At 36.8% G+C, this 19,475-nt stretch overlaps 1 protein-coding gene across 1 annotated transcript in view; it reads right to left on the bottom strand.

Moving 5' to 3' along the window:
• Positions 1–19,475, bottom strand: part of OLFM3 (olfactomedin 3) — a 205,656-nt gene that overhangs the window by 18,840 nt on the left and 167,341 nt on the right. Inside the window, exons 2-4 of the mRNA XM_055146161.1 lie at positions 14,547–14,693; positions 6,440–6,595; positions 2,086–2,305 (exon numbers count right to left, since the gene is read on the bottom strand). Of these exons, the coding sequence (XP_055002136.1) occupies positions 2,086–2,305; positions 6,440–6,595; positions 14,547–14,693 (523 nt within the window). The remainder of the gene's footprint in view (positions 1–2,085; positions 2,306–6,439; positions 6,596–14,546; positions 14,694–19,475) is intronic.

Here is a 19,475-nt window from a genome sequence, read left to right as displayed (position 1 = left end):
CCAGGAGTAGCACACGTTGGATATGATGTAAGTTAGGAGGCAATCAATCTCAGTTAAAAAAACTAATAGCACACAAGGCTTAGTCTGTCACAACATGTTAGTAATCTCTTATACAAAGTCTGAATAGCTCCAGGGTAAGATGCAACAATCTTCACACTTTCTTCTAAAGAATCTTTTTTTGATCATTTTTAGAATTATTCAGAACAAACAATACAAAATAAATCATTTATGACCTGTTATTGGGGCAGACTTGAATGGTGGCTAGGAAAACACAAAATAATAGTGGTGAGTAAGATGTAATGGTGATGGGATTTGTGTTTGTATATTGGATGTATCAAATTATTGTAAACAACCTTAAAAAAAGTAGCCTTGAATTTTAGTGGGTATGCCATTCCCATATAACATTTCCAGACATAATTTGTAAGTATACACTGGAAGGATACACAGTAAAGAGTAACTCACTATTTATAAGCACTGTACCTATACAACATTGCATTAGTGTTTTCTTTTGCAAACATGCATAATCATATGCCTCATATGACTATGAAAAGCGGTATTGGCAGATACCTCTTTTACAATAGAGTCATTATTTTTAACAAAAACTGTGAAGATAACTTTCTTATTTTATCAAAACACAAAATCATATACTTTATTGTATTAAAAATACTTGCTTATACCTGCATAGAAAGTATGTTAGAAGTGAAAATTCATTTCTAAAACTGAGAAAATTCAAAGAATTAACTATCTTAATCCTTAAAAAATATAACAAAACTATAGTTTAAGGTTTATAGTAATAAGGGGCTGGAGAAGTGTGTAGGATTTTTGCTTGTATGCAAACAACCCCCAAATTTAAACCTGGTGACCCATAAGGTCCCCTCAGCCTCTCCAGCAATGATCCTGAGCCAGAACTTGAAGTAAACCTTTAACATTGCCAGCTATGATCTCCCCAAACAACCAAAATACATTTAAAAGATTTTGAAGTTATTTTACTTTAAGACTAAAATTTGATTTATTTTTAAAATGTTTTAAAAAAGTTTTAAAAACTTTTACAAGCAGTGAAGACTGCCTGTAAAAGTTTTGTTTTATTTTTTTTTCTGGCTCCAGTACACTTTGCATGAGGGAACAATTTTCTAAGATCATTAAGTTGCTCTTCCTGTCACATGTCATGTAATATCATAGCAGCAAGAAAAATACTATTACAAAATGGACTTGCAACTCTTCATTCTATATGACTATTTTATTTTGCATTAAGTTACAGACTAATTCATCCTAAAATAATTTCAGTTGAATGGTTAGATCAGGGATGCAATGAAAGATTTTTTGATCAGAGCAGATAAGATTTCAGGAATCAAGAATTAGAGTTTACCACTGTTGTCACATGTTTGACTTCTTTCTGAACAGTATCTACTGAGCCTCCTCTTCACTTATTCATTTAATAAGAGCAACTGAAATAAACTGTGCATGCTACAGAAAGAATTTCATGGGCCAGAGTGATAGCATAGCAGGTAGGGCGTTGCTTCACACACAATCAACCTGGGATGGAATCCTGGCATTCTATACGGTCCCCCAGGCGCCACCAGGAGTAATTCCTGAGTACAAAGCCAGGAGTAGCCCTGAACATTGCTGGATGTGATGAAAAAAAAGTAAAAAAAAATTTATTTGCTATAATCATTGCTAATTCATATTTGGTCTTGGAATAATTTCCTTTTTCCTAGCTTCTGGTTTTCTCTAAAACCAAAAAATACCTCACTCACCTAGGAACTATTAACTATCCCATGCTATCTTATTATGATCAAACAGATTTCCAGTATTGTAGTCCATAGAACTGACTATTTGCCAAACTGCTGATTTCAAGTCACCAAATGGTAGTAATGGTGCTCAGACAGTCCTGCAACTGTTAATCCAATAACACTGAGTGTCCAGGACTGCTTAGGTCATTCAGGAACTTTATACTTAGAAAGCAGGCACTGGTTTCCTCATAATTAGGTACTCAGGACTTTTTGAAAGATGTCTACATTGTAGAATGCAGTCTACATTGAAACTACTTAAAAATGCATCATAGACAAATGAAACTGTTCTACTCACTTAGCTTTTTCATGCAGTCACGTAGTCTGGTTTCCAAACTAAGCACCCTTTGATGTAGTTCCTCATAGTCATAAGCACCTATTTCCTCCTGAATCCCTGTGAGAACAGCAGAAAGATTGCGTATTTCCTCCTTGAACTGTGTGATCAGCTTGGCATCTGTTTTGTATTGCTCCAACACAGGGATCAAGGGTAGAAGTTCATCCATCTTCTCTTTCAACTCCTGTGAAAAGTAGTCATTGTTTATGACAGTGATTTCAACAGCTTACACAGCTACATTCTTTTGAAAATTACACTTATTTTTATTAAAAGAGACATGGGTCCTTATTGATTTGTGGTTGAAATTAGTTATTTTGTGAAAATGTACGCAGCCATACCATCATTAAGCAGTCCATCCACTTAGTTTTTCAATACAAAAACCACACTTTGAGTGGCTAAATGCCACTTTCTTATAAAAGAAATTGACAGTTAACATAGTTACAAAAGATTCTTATAGAAGAATGATGGATTTAAATATTATATTGTTATGTGGTAACAATATAATTTTCTAAATTTTCCCATTTTCTAAAGGGGAAAAATTGCTTAAGGCATATATAAATGTGTGTGTATATATATATGTATGTATATATGTAATGTGGGAACCATCTAGCACTGTTATTTCAAATAGGTTAAATATCTTAAGACTCTTTAGGTAAATCTAATTACTCACTTATTGATTATAGTATAGGGGTACATCCAGGCAATTTGGTTCCTAAAACAGCTTTCCCTAATGACAACTTCCTACTACTCGGAAATACCAAGTGCTCAGGTAATCATTCCCATCCGAGCAGAGCGCCATTAGGAAAGCAATGAACAGTAAGTGCAACAAAGCTTCACAAAAACTCAAAAATGTATGCTGATGTTAACATTTTGAGTTATTACTTATATTCTGATCCCATGTTCTTTAGCATAGATAATTTAGAGCTCTTTCTATACAGCCGACTTGATCACCGGTGTTGTGATTAGCTCTTTGAGAGATAAAGGTGCTCAGAGAAGTAAAAAAAAAATCATTCAGTGGTACTTGAAACTCAAACATACTTTTTCATCTAGAGAAGAAAAAAATATTAGCAGTGTGGTGTTCTTCTTTCTAGCGTCACTGGATCAAGCCAGAGATGCAATGCTACTTTAGTTAGATAGACAAGTCATCTCTCCTTCTACTCCTTTGACGTGGTGATGGTGGGGGTCAAGGAAAATGTTTTATGTATCAGTTTAGTTGGACTTTATTGAAAATTGTGTCACTTATGGAAAAAGCTGTCACTGTTATGATCATTAGAAAATAATCCATAGACGCAGTCAGGAAACATGCTTTACACTAACTAATTTAGGGAGCTGAAAATTGCATTTTTAAATTACATTTAGAAGATGTTATTACTATAAGTGCATTAAAATAGCAGGATAACCCATTGCTGCCCTGATTTATGGGCTTATGTTTCTTGTGGGGGAAATTGCCACTTGCTGTAAATTTGTCTATATGTCCATGTTTAGTGGGAAGGTAAGGAGTGTCCTCATAATGAAAAAGATTAATAAATATCAGTTAAAAGACAGAATTGCAGAGCTCAGCTCATTTTGAAATAAACTTATTAATTTGAACATCTTTCAGCATCCCTAAAGGAAGAGACAATTGCTTCATCAGGATTTTAATGAGAAGACTTCTGTTAGCACCATTTGCCGGATATTATAGCAATCATCACAATGAAGAGTTTTTATTCTACTTTAGGGATATTGAAAAGAGGACAAATTTAATGACAGAATTACTATGTTGCGCTTTTCCCCAAACTTAAAAAAGTACTTACATATTTGGTGTTTCTCAAAAGCTCATAATCTTATTATTGATATCTGATTTTTAAACTTTGGATACTCAGAGAGCAGGATCCAGTCTACATACACACAAAAGACTACTAAGATTAAAGTAGATCCTTACAAGTCTACTTTGAGAGACACTGCTGTAATGCTACATTGCCATTGGATGTTTAATTTTGTAGCTGTACTGTAATACATACAAGTTATGTGGCCCCTGGGAAAACTATTCAATCTCTTTGTACATGATTCTTTTCCATCTGAATGATGGAAATAAAAGTAATGCCTACCTTAGAGGATTGTTAGGAGGTTTAAATAGACTAATATATGCTACATTTAAAATTCTGGGAGCTACGTGTTGACTATATAATTTTTTAGGAAGATTATGATGCTGTCATTTGGACTATTTACATGTTAGTAACTACTTAGATTTCAGAATCTCAGAAAATGGAAAACAAACAACCAACCATGATCATTATTTCATCTGGTATTGCCAGAATTTTTTTCTTATTGGTAGTTAGGTGCCAGTTGATAAAACTACAGGCAAAGAGGATTCCCTCCGCCCCCACCTTTGGCCTCTTTATTTTTAACCTTTTTGTTTGTTTCCTGTCCTTCTCTAGGGGTTCCCATCAGTGCCTGTGCCAGGTGATCCTAATCCTGCCAACCTTGGCACTCTCTGGCTTCCTTTTGGGTATCACATTGTCCAAGTGAGCTTGAATCACGTTTTGCTCTGTGCCAGGAACCCTGAGCTCCTTTCCTCCTGTCTGTCTTCCTTTCATGGAAGCTCACGACACCGTGTACCATACATTAACATTACATACCTCCTTAAAAGCTCAGCGTCGGACTCACATTATTGCTCAATAGAGAATACAGTTAAAAAAATTGAAAATAAACACGGGAAATTTTTTAGTTATGACATTCCATGTGATTTAGCGTTTGGGGGTTTGGGAGTGAGTTACAGGCACTACCTCCAAACTCTCAAACTGCTTTTTTGAAGTTTGATGTCCTATCATTCTTCCCTGATCTTTCTCTGATAAAAAATAAAATCAATTTTTGTGTGTGTGTGTTGTTCAGTTGTGTTATACATGTAGTCATTATTTATTTTACCTCATTGTTAGTTTCCTTCATTGATTGAAGCCTCAATACTGACATATCCATCGTACCCATTCACTAAATATATTTATACATCTTCTATACTTTATATATTTTTCTAATATCATGACCTTCTGGTTTTTCTTAGTGCTCTCTTCAATTTAAGGTTTCTGAGAATCTGTTTAGCTCCTTCTCTTGGAAAAGCCTCAACCCTTAATTGTTGTTTTCGGGCCACATCCATTTGTGCTCAGGTCTTATTCCTGGCTTTGTGTTCAGGATCACTCTTGGTGGGACTTGAGAGACCATATGTGATTCTGGAGGTTGCACAGGGTTGGCAGCCTGCAAGGCAAGCACATTACCTGCTGTATCATCTCTCTGGTCCTTTAGCACTTTTTCCTGCTTCCTTTCTATCCACTCCAATAAAACGTTAAAATTGGACCAGTGCAAGTTTACTTTATAAATATCTCTATATTAGTCTCTGAGCATCAGTTAAGAAAACTGAAAAAAAACCATAAAATAACTTTGCCACAATATAATGTGCTAAACAAATTATATATGTGCTGAGCTGGGACCACAAAATAATTTTGCCAAAAAACATTAACAAATTTTGCCACTATATAATGTGATAAGCAGATACCCTGCTGTAAGTTCCGGATTGTCTCCCTGCCCTTTATGATTGTGTACGGGCGGGAGAGTGGGGGAGAAGGGAACAAAAGCTCTTTTGATGTTTAACCAAATGTTCACATTCAGGCTTTCCTCTTTCCACTAGCAATGATTATAGTTTCCTAACTCTACAGAATGCAGAGGCTCTTCTGTGAATAAGACCACAATGCGTTTTACAAACCAGGTGCTAAGCTTCTGTGAACCAGCGTTTCTTTTTAGTGAAGCCCAGTGACATTACCATAGTGTTATTTCAGTCTATGAAGCATTCATACATACTTGATAACAGTACAGATAGAAGTCACTATTTCCTCAACTTTTAATGTTTTGTGGTAATTACCAAATAAGCAACTTATAATCTAAAAGAGATTTTATTTGTATCAACTTATGAGATGATCCTCATTTTATATTCAATTAATAATGATATGATTATCTCTTTTGATAGATATAATTGGCATATATCCTCTTACTAGCAGGACATAAGATAATAATAAAAAATGACTATTTTTCTTATGGGTGTCCTTTTTTTTGATTACTGGAATACCAAAAACTCTTGGATGCTTCATCTAGGATGATAGATATTTTTTCATAGCAAGTCTTCTGTGCACTTAATGGTCAATTTTTAATGGATAAATGATTGATGTCCCCGGTGAGTCTTTAACCTTGAATGTATGGGCCAAGTATAGTTTTTTCCAGTTGAGTGCCACACTGACTGTCCATTGCACTCAATGTCTTATTTTACTTGTCAAGATTGTAGAAGTAAAACTACCTGAAAATGCTTGGTCATTAGTGTCTTCCGATCATCTTCAATCTGCCGAAACTTGGCCTTCAGCCCTTTCATTTGGGTTTCCATTTTTAGCACATATTGGAAATCTCTCTGTGTTCTCAAGTTTAAAACTTCAATAGACTGGGACATGTTTTGAACCTGTTAAACAAAAGCATTGGTTGTACATTATTTTCTGTTCATATGTGGATTTAATCACTATTAAAATGACATGAACATAAAGAACTTTAAATTCCAAATACATAAATGCATTGTCATACAACATATTTCAAAAGGTCTTTTATGAAAAACATTTTAAAAATCTTCAAGATATAGCTATACTGAATCATAAACTGATAAGATGGACATTCTAAGATTGAAATTATTGAGTAAATATAAGAATTTAATATATAAAGTGTCTTAAACAGACTTGCTTTTCAAGCCCACGTTCTTTCTTGAACACACACTTGTCCCTTTCTCTCACCTCACATCTTTCTAAATAAGTTTCAGTAAAATCTATTGTGTTTCTCACACACACACAAATCTTAACCATAGAATTTTTATTGCTTATAATACTCTGATACACTGAAACAAGTTGATTCTATAAATCTTAACCCTGATTTATTGAAGATTTAGGGTAATTGGCAATTTTGGAAGGTGGTAAGGAGTTAAAAAATCTAGACGTTATTTATTCTATTACACTCATTACTTCTGATGGACTTCCAAGGATCAGACTGAATTAACCGGGATGAGTAGTGCTTAGTGTTTTCACACACTCTAACTCATTGAGCATGTGATGTAAGACATGAGAAGGGCACATCTCTATCGAGCATTTGGTAAAGAGGCAATGGTTTTATGTTAAGCTAATGGAACCAAGCTAGGTTTGTTGAAAAACATATGACCCATAAAAAATGAGAACAGAAAAATTATTAAAACCTCCAAAAAATTAGAAGCCTATAAGGCAGGAAAACTCTTCAATGAGTAGAAGAGTTAAATGAAAACGAAATTATATAAAAATATATTGGTGTCTGTATCTTGGATATTCAAAATCTTGTCAATAGAGCAACCTTTTTATATCACGTGGAAGTGTGTGGGAAATATAGAACTGCCTTCTAATCTAATCATGTGTTTTATTAAGGACCTTATGACTCCATGTATATTAAAAAATTGAGAAGCAGTGCAAATCCCGAAAGTATCTCTATGAGAAACCAGACAAGTGAGTGAAGCAAATGTAAAGATCATAATATAATTTGAGCCTTTAATCCGAAATCAAACTTCATGCATACACACACATGTAAATTCATAGGCAAAATTGAAGTGTATAAGCAATAAAACAGTTGAGAAAAGTGTAGAAGGATCAGAAGAATACAAATTAGACTGTTTATGTTAGTTTTCTGTTGGCAAATAAAGTGTGGGTGAATGTAACAAAATTCATACTATACAAAGGTGTGCTCTGGCAAATATATTATGTGTAAATCTATCTCTATATTTGTATGCTGCATTTAAATAAATTTAGGCATGAAAGTATGGGTACCAAAAAAGTGGTGTTGGGATTTCAGTTCAAGTTTACTTTATTCTGTATTCAGAGAGAAATCACTGTCATCAGATAAGGTGCCTTCATTGCAAATAGGCTGACCCAGGGTCAATCCCCAGCACCACGCATGGTCCCCCCAGCACTGTCAGGAGGATTTCTGAGCTAAGAGCCAGGAATAAGCCCTAAGCACACCTGAGTGTGGTCCAAGCAAAACAAAATGAAACAAAATAAAACACAAAAGAGTGTCAGAAAAGTAGAGTCAGAATGATAAAAATTAAATAAAAATGACCTGTAACTTTTTAGTGCAGCACAAAAATTACTGAGAAAGCTTTGGAAGCATGGAAAATATGTCTTCGATAAGTGCAATGCTTTCAAAATAATTTTCAACTTCATTATGGCTAAGTATAAATACAGAAAAGCCATTTTATGTTAAGGAAACTATACAATTGAATATAGCATTTGTCTTCAAAACACTTATCATTGGCCATGACAATATATTCCTAAATATTCTGTGTACAAAAATAATACAATTATAAAGTTATGAAAAATGAGATTCCATGAATATTAAATAAATCTCTCTTAATTGAAATCAGACTTTTCTTATCAAGTTAATTTTCAACTTTGCATTGTGAGAAAGTGCACTCATAAAATTTTTGCAAAGATTCAATTGTAAAATGCCTAAAATAAGCACGTAAAATGATAAAAATCTACATTTGGGTTAATGACTGGAGATGAGCAGTATGATTATAAAGAACTCAGCTCTGCATTTATTTTTGCTTTTCCTTTGCTTTCCTCTACCCTACATTGTTGAGTTCCCCACTGACATCAGTTCCCTGATGATGTCACAAAATAGATTCCCAAGACTAGATCTATAAGGGCAGATATATTTACTATTTACTTTGATTTGTCTTTATCTGCTTGTCTCTGATGTTCTACAGCTGATTTTCTATTCCTGCCCCTGTATTTAGACTTTCTCTTAAATTTGAAAAAAATCTCTGTCTGATTTAACTGATTTAAAATTTATTTATCTGGGTCTCTGTATAAACACAAATTAACTTACATTTTCACTCTTAAATAATGTGGGGTTGATTAGGGAGAATAGAAATTCCTATGCCCCAATAGGTTTGGAGAAAATTTGGGCTAAGAATCTGGAAAAAACCCAAGTGCACGAGAACAGATGACTGGTTAAAGAAACTTGGTGTATCTCCACAATGGAATACTATGCAGCTGTTAGAAAAGATGAAGTCATGAACTTTGCATATAAGTGTATCAACATAGTATCATGCTAAGGGAAATCAGTCAGAAAGAGCAGACAGACACAGAATGACTGCACCCATTTGTGGACTGCTTTGCGCCCTTGGGTTTCTGGGCCCCAGCTGAGCATGCCTCCCCTTCCCTGGTCATGCTGGGCTTCTGTTGGCCATAGGCCTGTCAGCTCCAGGTGTGGTGACTCAGTGAAAGGCTTGAGTCAATTGACTGGACTGGCACACTAGTCAGAGTGGCATGAGGCAAATTTGATACCCCAAACTTGTGCTTTCCACCCCAGATTTTCTTTTTCTGTAATTTGGGACATTCTAATCAGAACATGGTCTGCATTGTGGGGATTGTGGGATTATGGTTTTTCCTTTCCTTTAATAAGCAGCCAGCCCCTGTCTCTTTCTTCACTTCCTGCCACACCCCGCTGTGCATAGGGTGTGACTCCTGGCTTTGCCCAGGAATTACTCCTGGTTGGCTCAGGGGAGCATATCTAGCTGTAGATAGAACCCATGTGGGCGCTGCCAGGCAGGAGTCAAACTCGCTGCACTATCGCGGCAGCCCCAATGCACAGGTTTTCTCTCTACCTGCCTTTCAGATCAGCACCGGGGTGACATTTCTCTTGTAGCAAATAGACTTTTAGTCTTTTACGTATATCTCATGGCAAGCCTGGCAAGCTAACCGTGGCATACCCGATATGCCCAAACCAGTAACAACCATCCCCTGCCCCTGAAAGAGCCCCCAGTACGCCATCGGGCTACACTTGCATGAAACAGGGACAAAATGGAGATGTTTCTGGCACCCACTCGAGCAAATCGATGAACAATGGGATGATGGTGATACAGTGATACAGTGAATATAACATCCTTAAATTAAGTGTGGGTAGTACCAAGAGCATTCTTTAAGATGCTAGTGTGGGGGATATGGTGCCACCAGCAGGTAAACTAATACCTGCGGGGTGAGTGCATCAGCAGCCTGATGGTGACTTTAAGCTTCCTAAAACCCCAAAATTGCTGCTGTGCCTATGGCCAGATCCCAACAAATTGGGGCCAAGTTTACCAAGAAACTGAACAGCCAAAAGTTAGGTATATGGGAGCCACACCCACAAACCACCTCCGGCTCAGCTATACAAACTCATTTATTGGCCTTATTGCAGAGACCCATCAGTAATCTGAAAGAGATCCAAAGTCACAGAAAAGCTTGGACCCATGCATGGCTAGCAGATCGGGGTAAATTGGAGGGGGACAGGTTGGCCAGTGCCTGCTCAAGCAGAGGCCCCCACAGCCACTTGCTTCCATAATCCAAAATCGCTGCCACACCCTGAGCCTGACTCCACTATCTCAGGATGGTCCTCACCAAGATATAATCTGCTGACAATTTTGTAATGTGTATCTTAGTGCACCAACAGCCCTGGCCCAGAGACACAGCAGCAAGTCCCAGAAGATGCCACACTGCCAGAGATCTCTCCGGGCCCCAAACCGAACCATTTCATTGGGGCACCCCAGATGGAGCACTTGTGTTCTCCCACCTACTCCAGATGGAATCCTGGTGACCAACAGCTTCCACAAGCAAGGCTCACGTAAGTGGGCTCCAGGACTAAATCTCCAGGCTGCATGGTGGTAGAGGACCTGGGTTGTCCCTCCCCAAGTCCCCACCCACCCAGCAGACTGGCTGTCATGCCCACAATTTGATTCTGGACACCATCTTAGCCCACCAACAGCCTCGGCCCAGAATCATAGCAGCAAGACCTAGAAGACACCACAGCGCCAGAGATCTCTCTGGGCCCCATACCAGGCCAGTATCACTGTGGCACCCAGATGGAGCAGGTGCAGTGTCCCCACCCACTCCAGATGGAATCCCAGCGACCAAGAACTTCCACAAGCAAGCACACTGCTCCCTCCCACTCGACATTCGGTTCCAGGACTAAGTCTACAGGCCGCAAGGCAGCAGAGGACCAGAGCTGTCCCTCCCTGGGTCCCTGCCAGCCCAGTAGACTGGCTGTCACGCCCACAATTTGCCTCCAGGCACCATTTTAGTGCACCAACAGCCCTGGCCCAGAGACTTCAAATTGAATCCCAAAGTGGGTTAGTGCCATACCGAGATGTCTCTGGACCCAACCACTTACAATCTAGAAATTTATATTTACAATTGCGGCTGTGTGAGCTCTCATGATATTCAAAATGAGCAATGAAAAATAAATTATCTAGCTTCTGCCCCTGGCAGGTAGGCTTGAATGGTGGTGGGGAATTTCGAGCAAAACATAATGCCCAAAATAAGAGAGAGAGTACTGGGGAAATTGTTTGCCATAGAGGCAGGGTGAGGACTGGGATGTGGGTGGTGGAAAATGTGCACTGGGGGAGGGATGGGTGTTGCATCATTGTATGGCTGAATCTCAAACGTGAAAGCTTTGTAACTATCTCACGGTGATTCAATTAAAAAGAAAAGTAATGTGCAGTTTATGCCCAATTCAATCAGCTTCATCAATGGCTGAACAAATAGCAGTACTACTACATTATTAAAAAAGAAAAAAAGATGCTAGCCTGGTTTGAGAAATTGCAAGATTGATATAGTATAACTCCAGAATTTTCTGGTTGGAAGATATTAGTAAGATTTCTAACTTCAAAAAGAACAAATTTACTTTTATATTAACTTGGGCAAACAACTGCATCTGCTGTAAAGATTGAATGTAATAAATACTATATGTCAACATGTATAGTATTATACATTATAATAAATGGAAATACTTATCATTTGTTTTCTATTATCAAAATATTAATAGCCCCTATTATATGATTAAATATGTTACGTGCTAATGAACTTTTTTAAAATAAATTTTAAAGGTGTGATTTCCTAGAATTAGCTCAAAACTTTAATCATTGTATATTAGAGAAGTCACATCATTTTCAAAACATACTCTTCAATAAGCTTCCTTGTATGTACTACTTTTGCTTATTCTATTCATCCTTCACTAACTTTTCTTTATTATAGTTTTAGAATACATTTTTCTGTAAACATGTGGACAATATTATCTTTTTCCTTACATTCATACCTCATTTATTCTCACTCATTGCTTTTATTTTTTTTTATTTTTTTAAATATTTTTTATTAGTTTATTTTTAATTAGAGAGTCATCGTGAGGGTAAGTTACAGATCCATACATCTTTGTGCTCATGTTTCCCCCATACAAAATTCGATAACCCATCCCTTCACCAGTGCCCATTCTCCACCACCAGTAAACCCAACATCCCTCCCCCCCTCCCCAGACCCATCTCCCCCCACCCCACCCTGCCACTATGGCAGGGAATTCCCTTTTGTTCTCTCTCTCTGATTAGGTGTTGTGGTTTGCAATAGAGGTGTTGAGTGGCCATTGTGTTCAGTCTCTAGTCTGTATTTGGCCCGCCTCACCCTTCCCCCACATGACCTCCAACCACATTTTACTTGGTGGTCCCTTCCCTGAGTTACCCAGAATGAGAGACCAGCCTCCAAGCCATGGAAACAATCTCCTGGTACTTATTTCTACTATTCTTGGGCGTTAGTCTTATAGTCTATTATTCTATATTCCACAGATCACTCATTGCTTTTAATGTCTGGGTATATACTTGAATAGACTGAAAAATAGTAATACAAATAAGATTATGTTATGTGAGAAAAGATTTTCATAGCTAATGTAGAAAAAATACTTCTGCATACAAAAGAAGATTGAGGCAGAAAGTTAGAAGTTCAAGCAGAAACAGAATTTGATAAAAGGAAAAATTGTATTAAGACTGAATATTTTAATCAATTTAATTAATTTGCTGATAGTAAACCAACATTAAAGTCTATATTTAATTTTTAATCTAAATAAATAAAATCAAAATGGAAAAATATTTATGATAATTCATAATTCATGTGTCAAAATTTATAGAATGGATATTACTATCATTAACTGAAATGAAAATGATATGCATTTTTGCCTGAGGAATAAATATCATTGGAAACATAAGATTTTATCATTTAAAAAGATAAAAGTCCAACATATGATGATAGTTCTGAGGACAAAGAGAGGATAAACAGATTATTCTTTATGTAAAAACATGGACTACAATCTTAAAATCTTGGAACATCAATAGAATTGTGAATAATATACTCTGAGGAAATGTTTTTGTTATATGTAATGAAAGAAAGTTATTGTGGCAAGGACTGCCATTGCATAAATTGGAATTGCATGTATTAATATATTCAATGCTTTTTCTCTTCTGGTTTCTCTTTATTTTTCATAAAAAGTATCTAGTCAATGCCATAATTGCCTGGATGATCATGGAAATAATATTTCACAGAATAAATTTTTGAGAGTGAAATTCTTTAAAAGCCTAATTTATCTTAATATCCCTGATAATACTTCAAATTCAAACATGTTGTGCTTTCATTATTCTGTCCACCACAGCTGTCCTACTATATTCAGAGCCATGGCAGTGAAAGTCTGAATAAGAATCACTGAAAGAACCATTCACTGTTTTCTGTTCTCCCAAAACTAAACATAAATAACCTTTCATGAGCTGACTTTTATCTGTACAAGAGAATAAATCAAGGGCAGTCTGCATTTGATTGTTAACGATCTGGCTTAAGCAAATTATATGTTGAGAACACTATTGAATAAAATTGAAGCGCTTAATGTTCAAAAGAATGACTTAGGGAATGATGACAAATACTAAGTTATTCATTATCTGTCGAGCTTGCATATTGCATACTATTATTTTTACTTCCTTGTAAAGTTGTTAATGGGAACCAAAGAGATGAATTTAAAGAAAGTAATCCTGAGAATTGAAGCTAAATTTTGACCTTTAGTTTAAGAATTTTGCCCTTTTTCCTTCTCCCCCTCATTTATAAAAGGAGAATGACTTGATATTAACATATAAGATAGCCTTAATTAGTAAGGCAATGTTTGGGGGATAAAGGAAGAAGTCATATAAGCAGAATGATTCAACGACCAGTATGAGATAACACCTTCAGGAAATAAGGAAAAAATGCTTCAGAAGTCAGACAAGGGATTGCAGCAATAGTACACTGGGTAGGGCATTTGTCTTGTACACGGCTAACCCAGGTTTTGATTTCCAACATCCCATATGGTCCCCTGAGCATCGCCAGGTATAATTTCTGAATGCAGAGCCAGGAGTAACCCCTGTGCATTGCTTGGTGTGACCCACAAACAAGCAAACAAACAAACAAACAGAAGTCAGACAAATATTTGGATGAACCTTCCTCACATTCTCACTAGCATCTGCTTTTCATTTCCTTCTTGGAGGGTACATTTCAGTAAAGCATGCACTGGGGACTTACGGGACTTACCTTTTCCAGCAGTTGGCGAAGCTGCCTGCTTTTGGCATCTCGGGAACACAGGTTTTGTTCTGGAGCAACCACAGTACAAATGCATCGTCCGTCTGGGTCCTGGGCAGAGCTGTACACTTGCCAGCCTTCTTTGGGACTAATCTGAGTCTGAGGAAACCAACAGGAAATACACAGAAACAGAAAACCCTATTAGAGGGCAGATAGGATGGAGAGTTGCGGCATTTGAGCCAAGGCCCCTTTACTTAATAAATAAAATTTGTGATTTATTGTCTTTAAGTGAAAAAGAAAGCAAATAAACAATCAGCATAGGTAGTACATAGCTTCATTCAGGTACACCTTCCTTATCAGTGCCAGAAAGTGTTTCTCATTCTTTATTTACTGTACTTTTAACCTATTCATCCTGCACCACTTCCTAATGTGTTTCACTGTGTTTGAGTATTTTAATACAAATTTGGAAGTATTTGATAGCCACATTGTCGCTTATAAATTTGTTTCTCTCAACAGTAGCGATTATATCACTGTATCACTTTATCACTGTCATCCCGTCGATTGGCTAAAGCGGGCACCAGTAACATTTCCATTGTGAGACTTGTTACCATTTTGGGGATATCGAATATGCCACGGGTAGGCTGCCAGGCTCTGTCAGTGATTATATAGTTTATTATTTTCTTCTTATTAGTCATGTGTAGTATTTTGAATCTCTGTTCTATCCCAACAGCTTTCCACACCTGAAGGACTAGTCATCCATATAACTGGACATGTTTCACATAGAATAAGAGATAGAAATAATCAGTACAGCATTGTTTGCAAGGTTCCAGAAGAGTTGAATTATTTTGGTAATAGTGTGCCAAATCACTTCTCTCTACTTATTTCCCTTGCATTACTTGTATCACTTGTCAGCCCTTGATCTTCAATTTGCTCGAGCGGGCACCAGTAATGTCTCCATTTGTCCCTGTCACTTGTCAGTGCTTCCCAATGGTATCTGCTCACTCCAGGAACACAAAGAGCACCAATTACTTATTTCCCTACTTCCCTAAGAGCTTTGCTTAAAGTCGCATTTCAGTTCAGTTGCTGTCGGATTCTATTTATGTTTCTGATTCATTTAAGTATATTGTTGTCCTGGAATCTTATCTTTGTATAGTTTCCATTTTACCTTGCTTGATTGGAATTTTAATAGACTACACGCAGGGTCTAGGAGATACTCAAGGAGGTTAGCACCCTGCTCTTTGACCTCTGCGCTGTTGTCCATCAGTGGAAATTTCCTGGTAGTTGGCCCCAAAATTTCCCCCAATCATAAATAGCAAGAGATGTCACAGAAGCTATTTATAATTTTATAGCATGAAATTTAATAAATAATATATTACTGAGATGGAAGAAGTCTGGTACAGCACGTGTCTTAGCTCAAGTCCCAGAGTCCACTACATTAATTACTATGATTACTGTGTCTTATCTGTATCTTCTATCTATCTATCTATCTATCTATCTATCTATCTATCTATCTATCAATGTATATGAAGACTAAACCAGACTGACTTCTATTTCCCCATATCTTGCAGAATTTCCAACCTCTGGAATTTGCTGCTAAATTTTTGTCTTGACTATCTCAAGAACTTGCTCGACACATACCATTTAATAACACATACTTCTTTTTCTTGTATTCTCTTTTGATTTTTGGAGCAAAATCCCAGAATACTCAGGGCTGACTCCTGCCTCTGTGCTCAGGGATTGAACCATATGAGGTGCTGGGGATTAAACCCAGGTCAGTCACATGCAAGGCAAGTGTCTTGTACTACCTCTTGTACTACCTTGTGCATTTATTATTTTTTTCCCAAGAGCTTTAGTGACTATCACTATAGGGTGCTGATAAGTTTATAAACAAATACTGGGGAAACAACAAATTATAAACTCAGAAATCCATAAGCATGTTTTTCTATTGTAGACAGGGAGGGTGAGCCATGTAAACGTGAGTTGGGAAAGATTCTGTCTCGGACCCAAACCATAACAAAAGCATGAAGACATTTAAAATATAGAACCCACCTGTGGAGTTTAAAACCATCTAGGCATAGAACTCTAGACCTAGATAATTAGCTGTACCTCCTGGGGGAAGAGGGCTCAAGGATAGAACAAAACCATGTTAAGAATATCAAAAGAGAACATACACAATCCTTTTTTAGTGAGAAATCTAAGAACAGACTTTTGGGGACAGTTTGGGAAAGTGGTATAAAAATTAACTTGAAAGAGTAAAAGGCTATTTTCCCTTAAATCAAGTGGGTGGGGTCCAATGACATGTTTTCTTTTAAGATGCGTAATTTTTATCTTTAACTTTATGCAGCACATTTATTCTCTTGAGGATTTGCTGTGTTGCTACTTGGGATGTGACTTGACTCCACTAGGGAGTAGCCCAAATTCTATCTTGAGTGCAAAACTCACGTCCCCCCTGCCCCCGCCGCATTACATAAATAGACATATCCTGCTTCAATATTTTATTCTACCTGAAATTATCTTCTGTAGAGGTAGGTGATGAGCTGGAAGAGAAAGGAACCTGGGTGGAAGTTAGAACTATTTTTCCTTTTCTGTGAAAAGCTATCACTTACTATAGCTCAAGTTTAATGACTCCTTGAGAAATTGTGTGGTAGAGTAATTCCCACACCATATATATCAGTGGGCCTCAGATGAAATCTGATGATTGCCGCATGGAGCTGGTGAGATGAAAGGTTCGTACTGTGTCAGTTCTCATAGAAGACTTGACCAGTCCTAGCCTCCCTAACCCGCCCCACTCTACCCCCAAGGTCTTTCAAGGATAAAGAGGAAGGAAGTAGACTTCCTTCCTATGACTGTCATTTCTCTTGTCACTGGCAACATTAGTTCTTGTCCTTGAACTACAAGGAAAAGCAAATTGTACCAAACCAATGTCTCTTTCTTCAAATAGATTTCAGAAGTCTCATTTGCTGCCTTTTCTTTCTGGAATGGCGAATTTGTTATCATTCCCCACCCCCCACTCCTTTCTCAAAGTTGTGCCTGAGTGTTCAATTAGGATAGAAAAATCTACTGAGATTTATTGATTACTAACAGGATCTCAATGCTTGTTCTATTAAAGAAGAAAAGTGCAAAGAGATTATCCAGAGAATAGAGATAGAAACAGCTTAGCAGAGTAGTTTCAATGATTTAATTAAAGTTTTGAGCTGAGTCACAGTTTAGGATTAACCTACTGAGATGTAGATCTTCTAATTTCCTCTGATTTCTGATACTGGACAAAAATCTTAACTATATTTGAAAATAAAGGCTTGCAACTATAATAAATTTGTTTTACGATAAATTAGCAGGGGCCACCCAATTATAATATTAAAATATCTATAGAAGCAGTACAAGAAATGATTCTTAAACCTGGATATTCATTAATATTAATGTTCACTTGCAAAATGTGTGGCTAACTAGTGAGGAACTTATCAGGAGAGGGCAAGGTGTCAGTTGTTCCCTGGAGTGAGGAAAGCAGGAAAGGTGAGTGGGATTTGATGTTCATTTAGAATTCTGCCCGAAGTGTCAGCTTACTGAAAGCAATGACTCCATCCTTGTTTGTATTTCCAAATTTCTTCTTGTAAGAATGACTGGAAAGAGTCATGCCCTTCTCTACTACACAGCTAGTTTGAATGATCTCAACTATAACAAGTTACCTCTTTGGCAAGAAAAAGACAACTCAAAACAGAAAAGGTAATATAAAAAGTGTGTGTCTGACAGTCCTGTGGAGTTCTCTGAGAACTGTGTCAGGGTCAGTTATAAATAAACAAAGCTTTGCAAGCATCTATAGTGCTTTATTTCAAGGCACCTATATCGTTCGTGAATAGAGGGTCAAAATGAAATCACCTAAAACCTGGGATAGAAGAAATATTTAGATCACTGTTTTAAATGCCGGTCTGACTAGTGATGAACCACAGATATAAAAAGGATAAAAACCAATGTTCTGTATGGTACCAATGAGAAAATACTGTCCTATTTTAACACTTGATTGTTAATAACATTAATATAATAGTAATAGCAAGTATGTATAGCACTCTATAAAGTTTCTCGGCAGTTCACATGAGTTATCATGTTCGAATATCACAATAAGTCTTTGGGGCTATTTGATATTACTTTGTTTAATAGATGAGGAAATGAGAACTGACTGACAAGTAAGGAACTTGTTGAAGTTTATGGAGAAAAAAATAAGCAGAGCTAGGATTTGAATTTACTTTACCTTTATTTTTGGATATTGGAAGTATGTACTACCGTGGTCTGATATTCCCTTTTGTAGATGGTAAAGATAGCCCTGTCAGCATAATCTGAACTAATGTGAAGCCTGATACTTGCAACTGGAGGCTGCTTTTGTTACTAGCTAAAGTAGTGATGGTCCTTGTGTTTGCTGATGCTGTTCTCACTGCACCTTTTGAGTTAATTTGAGAAGTGAACTGTTTTGCAATTTGCAATTTTTAGCACAAAATTAAAACACGAAAACACTCATGAAATATGTAAGAATAGACTCAATAAAATAAAAATGATTATTTGGCAATTGGATTTCAAAAAGAGATTCTTGACTTATAATTTGGTTATTAGGTATTATGTGAGATATTCTTGCAAAACTTTCAAGGGTTTTATATTAGAACAGAAAGATTCTTTGGTAAAAGGTAAAATCAAAAGCTAAAAACTTCTTTTATTTATTTCATTGGGTATTTCTGTCTATAAAACCCCTCCTTGTGTATATCTCACTTCTTTGGAATCAACAACCCTAAGAAATATGTTTTAACTATATAACTCTACTCCATGAAATAAAAGAGGACATGAGGAAATGGAAACATATCCCCTGCTCATGGATAGGGAGAATAAACATTGTCAAAATGGCAATACTCCCAAAAGCATTATACAGATTTAACGCGATCCCTATAGGGATACCCATGG

This window comes from Sorex araneus, chromosome 8, assembly GCF_027595985.1.
Source record: "Sorex araneus isolate mSorAra2 chromosome 8, mSorAra2.pri, whole genome shotgun sequence".
NCBI lineage: Eukaryota > Metazoa > Chordata > Mammalia > Eulipotyphla > Soricidae > Sorex > Sorex araneus.
Note: the sequence above shows the minus strand (reverse complement) of the source record. Positions and strands in the feature narration are given on the sequence as shown.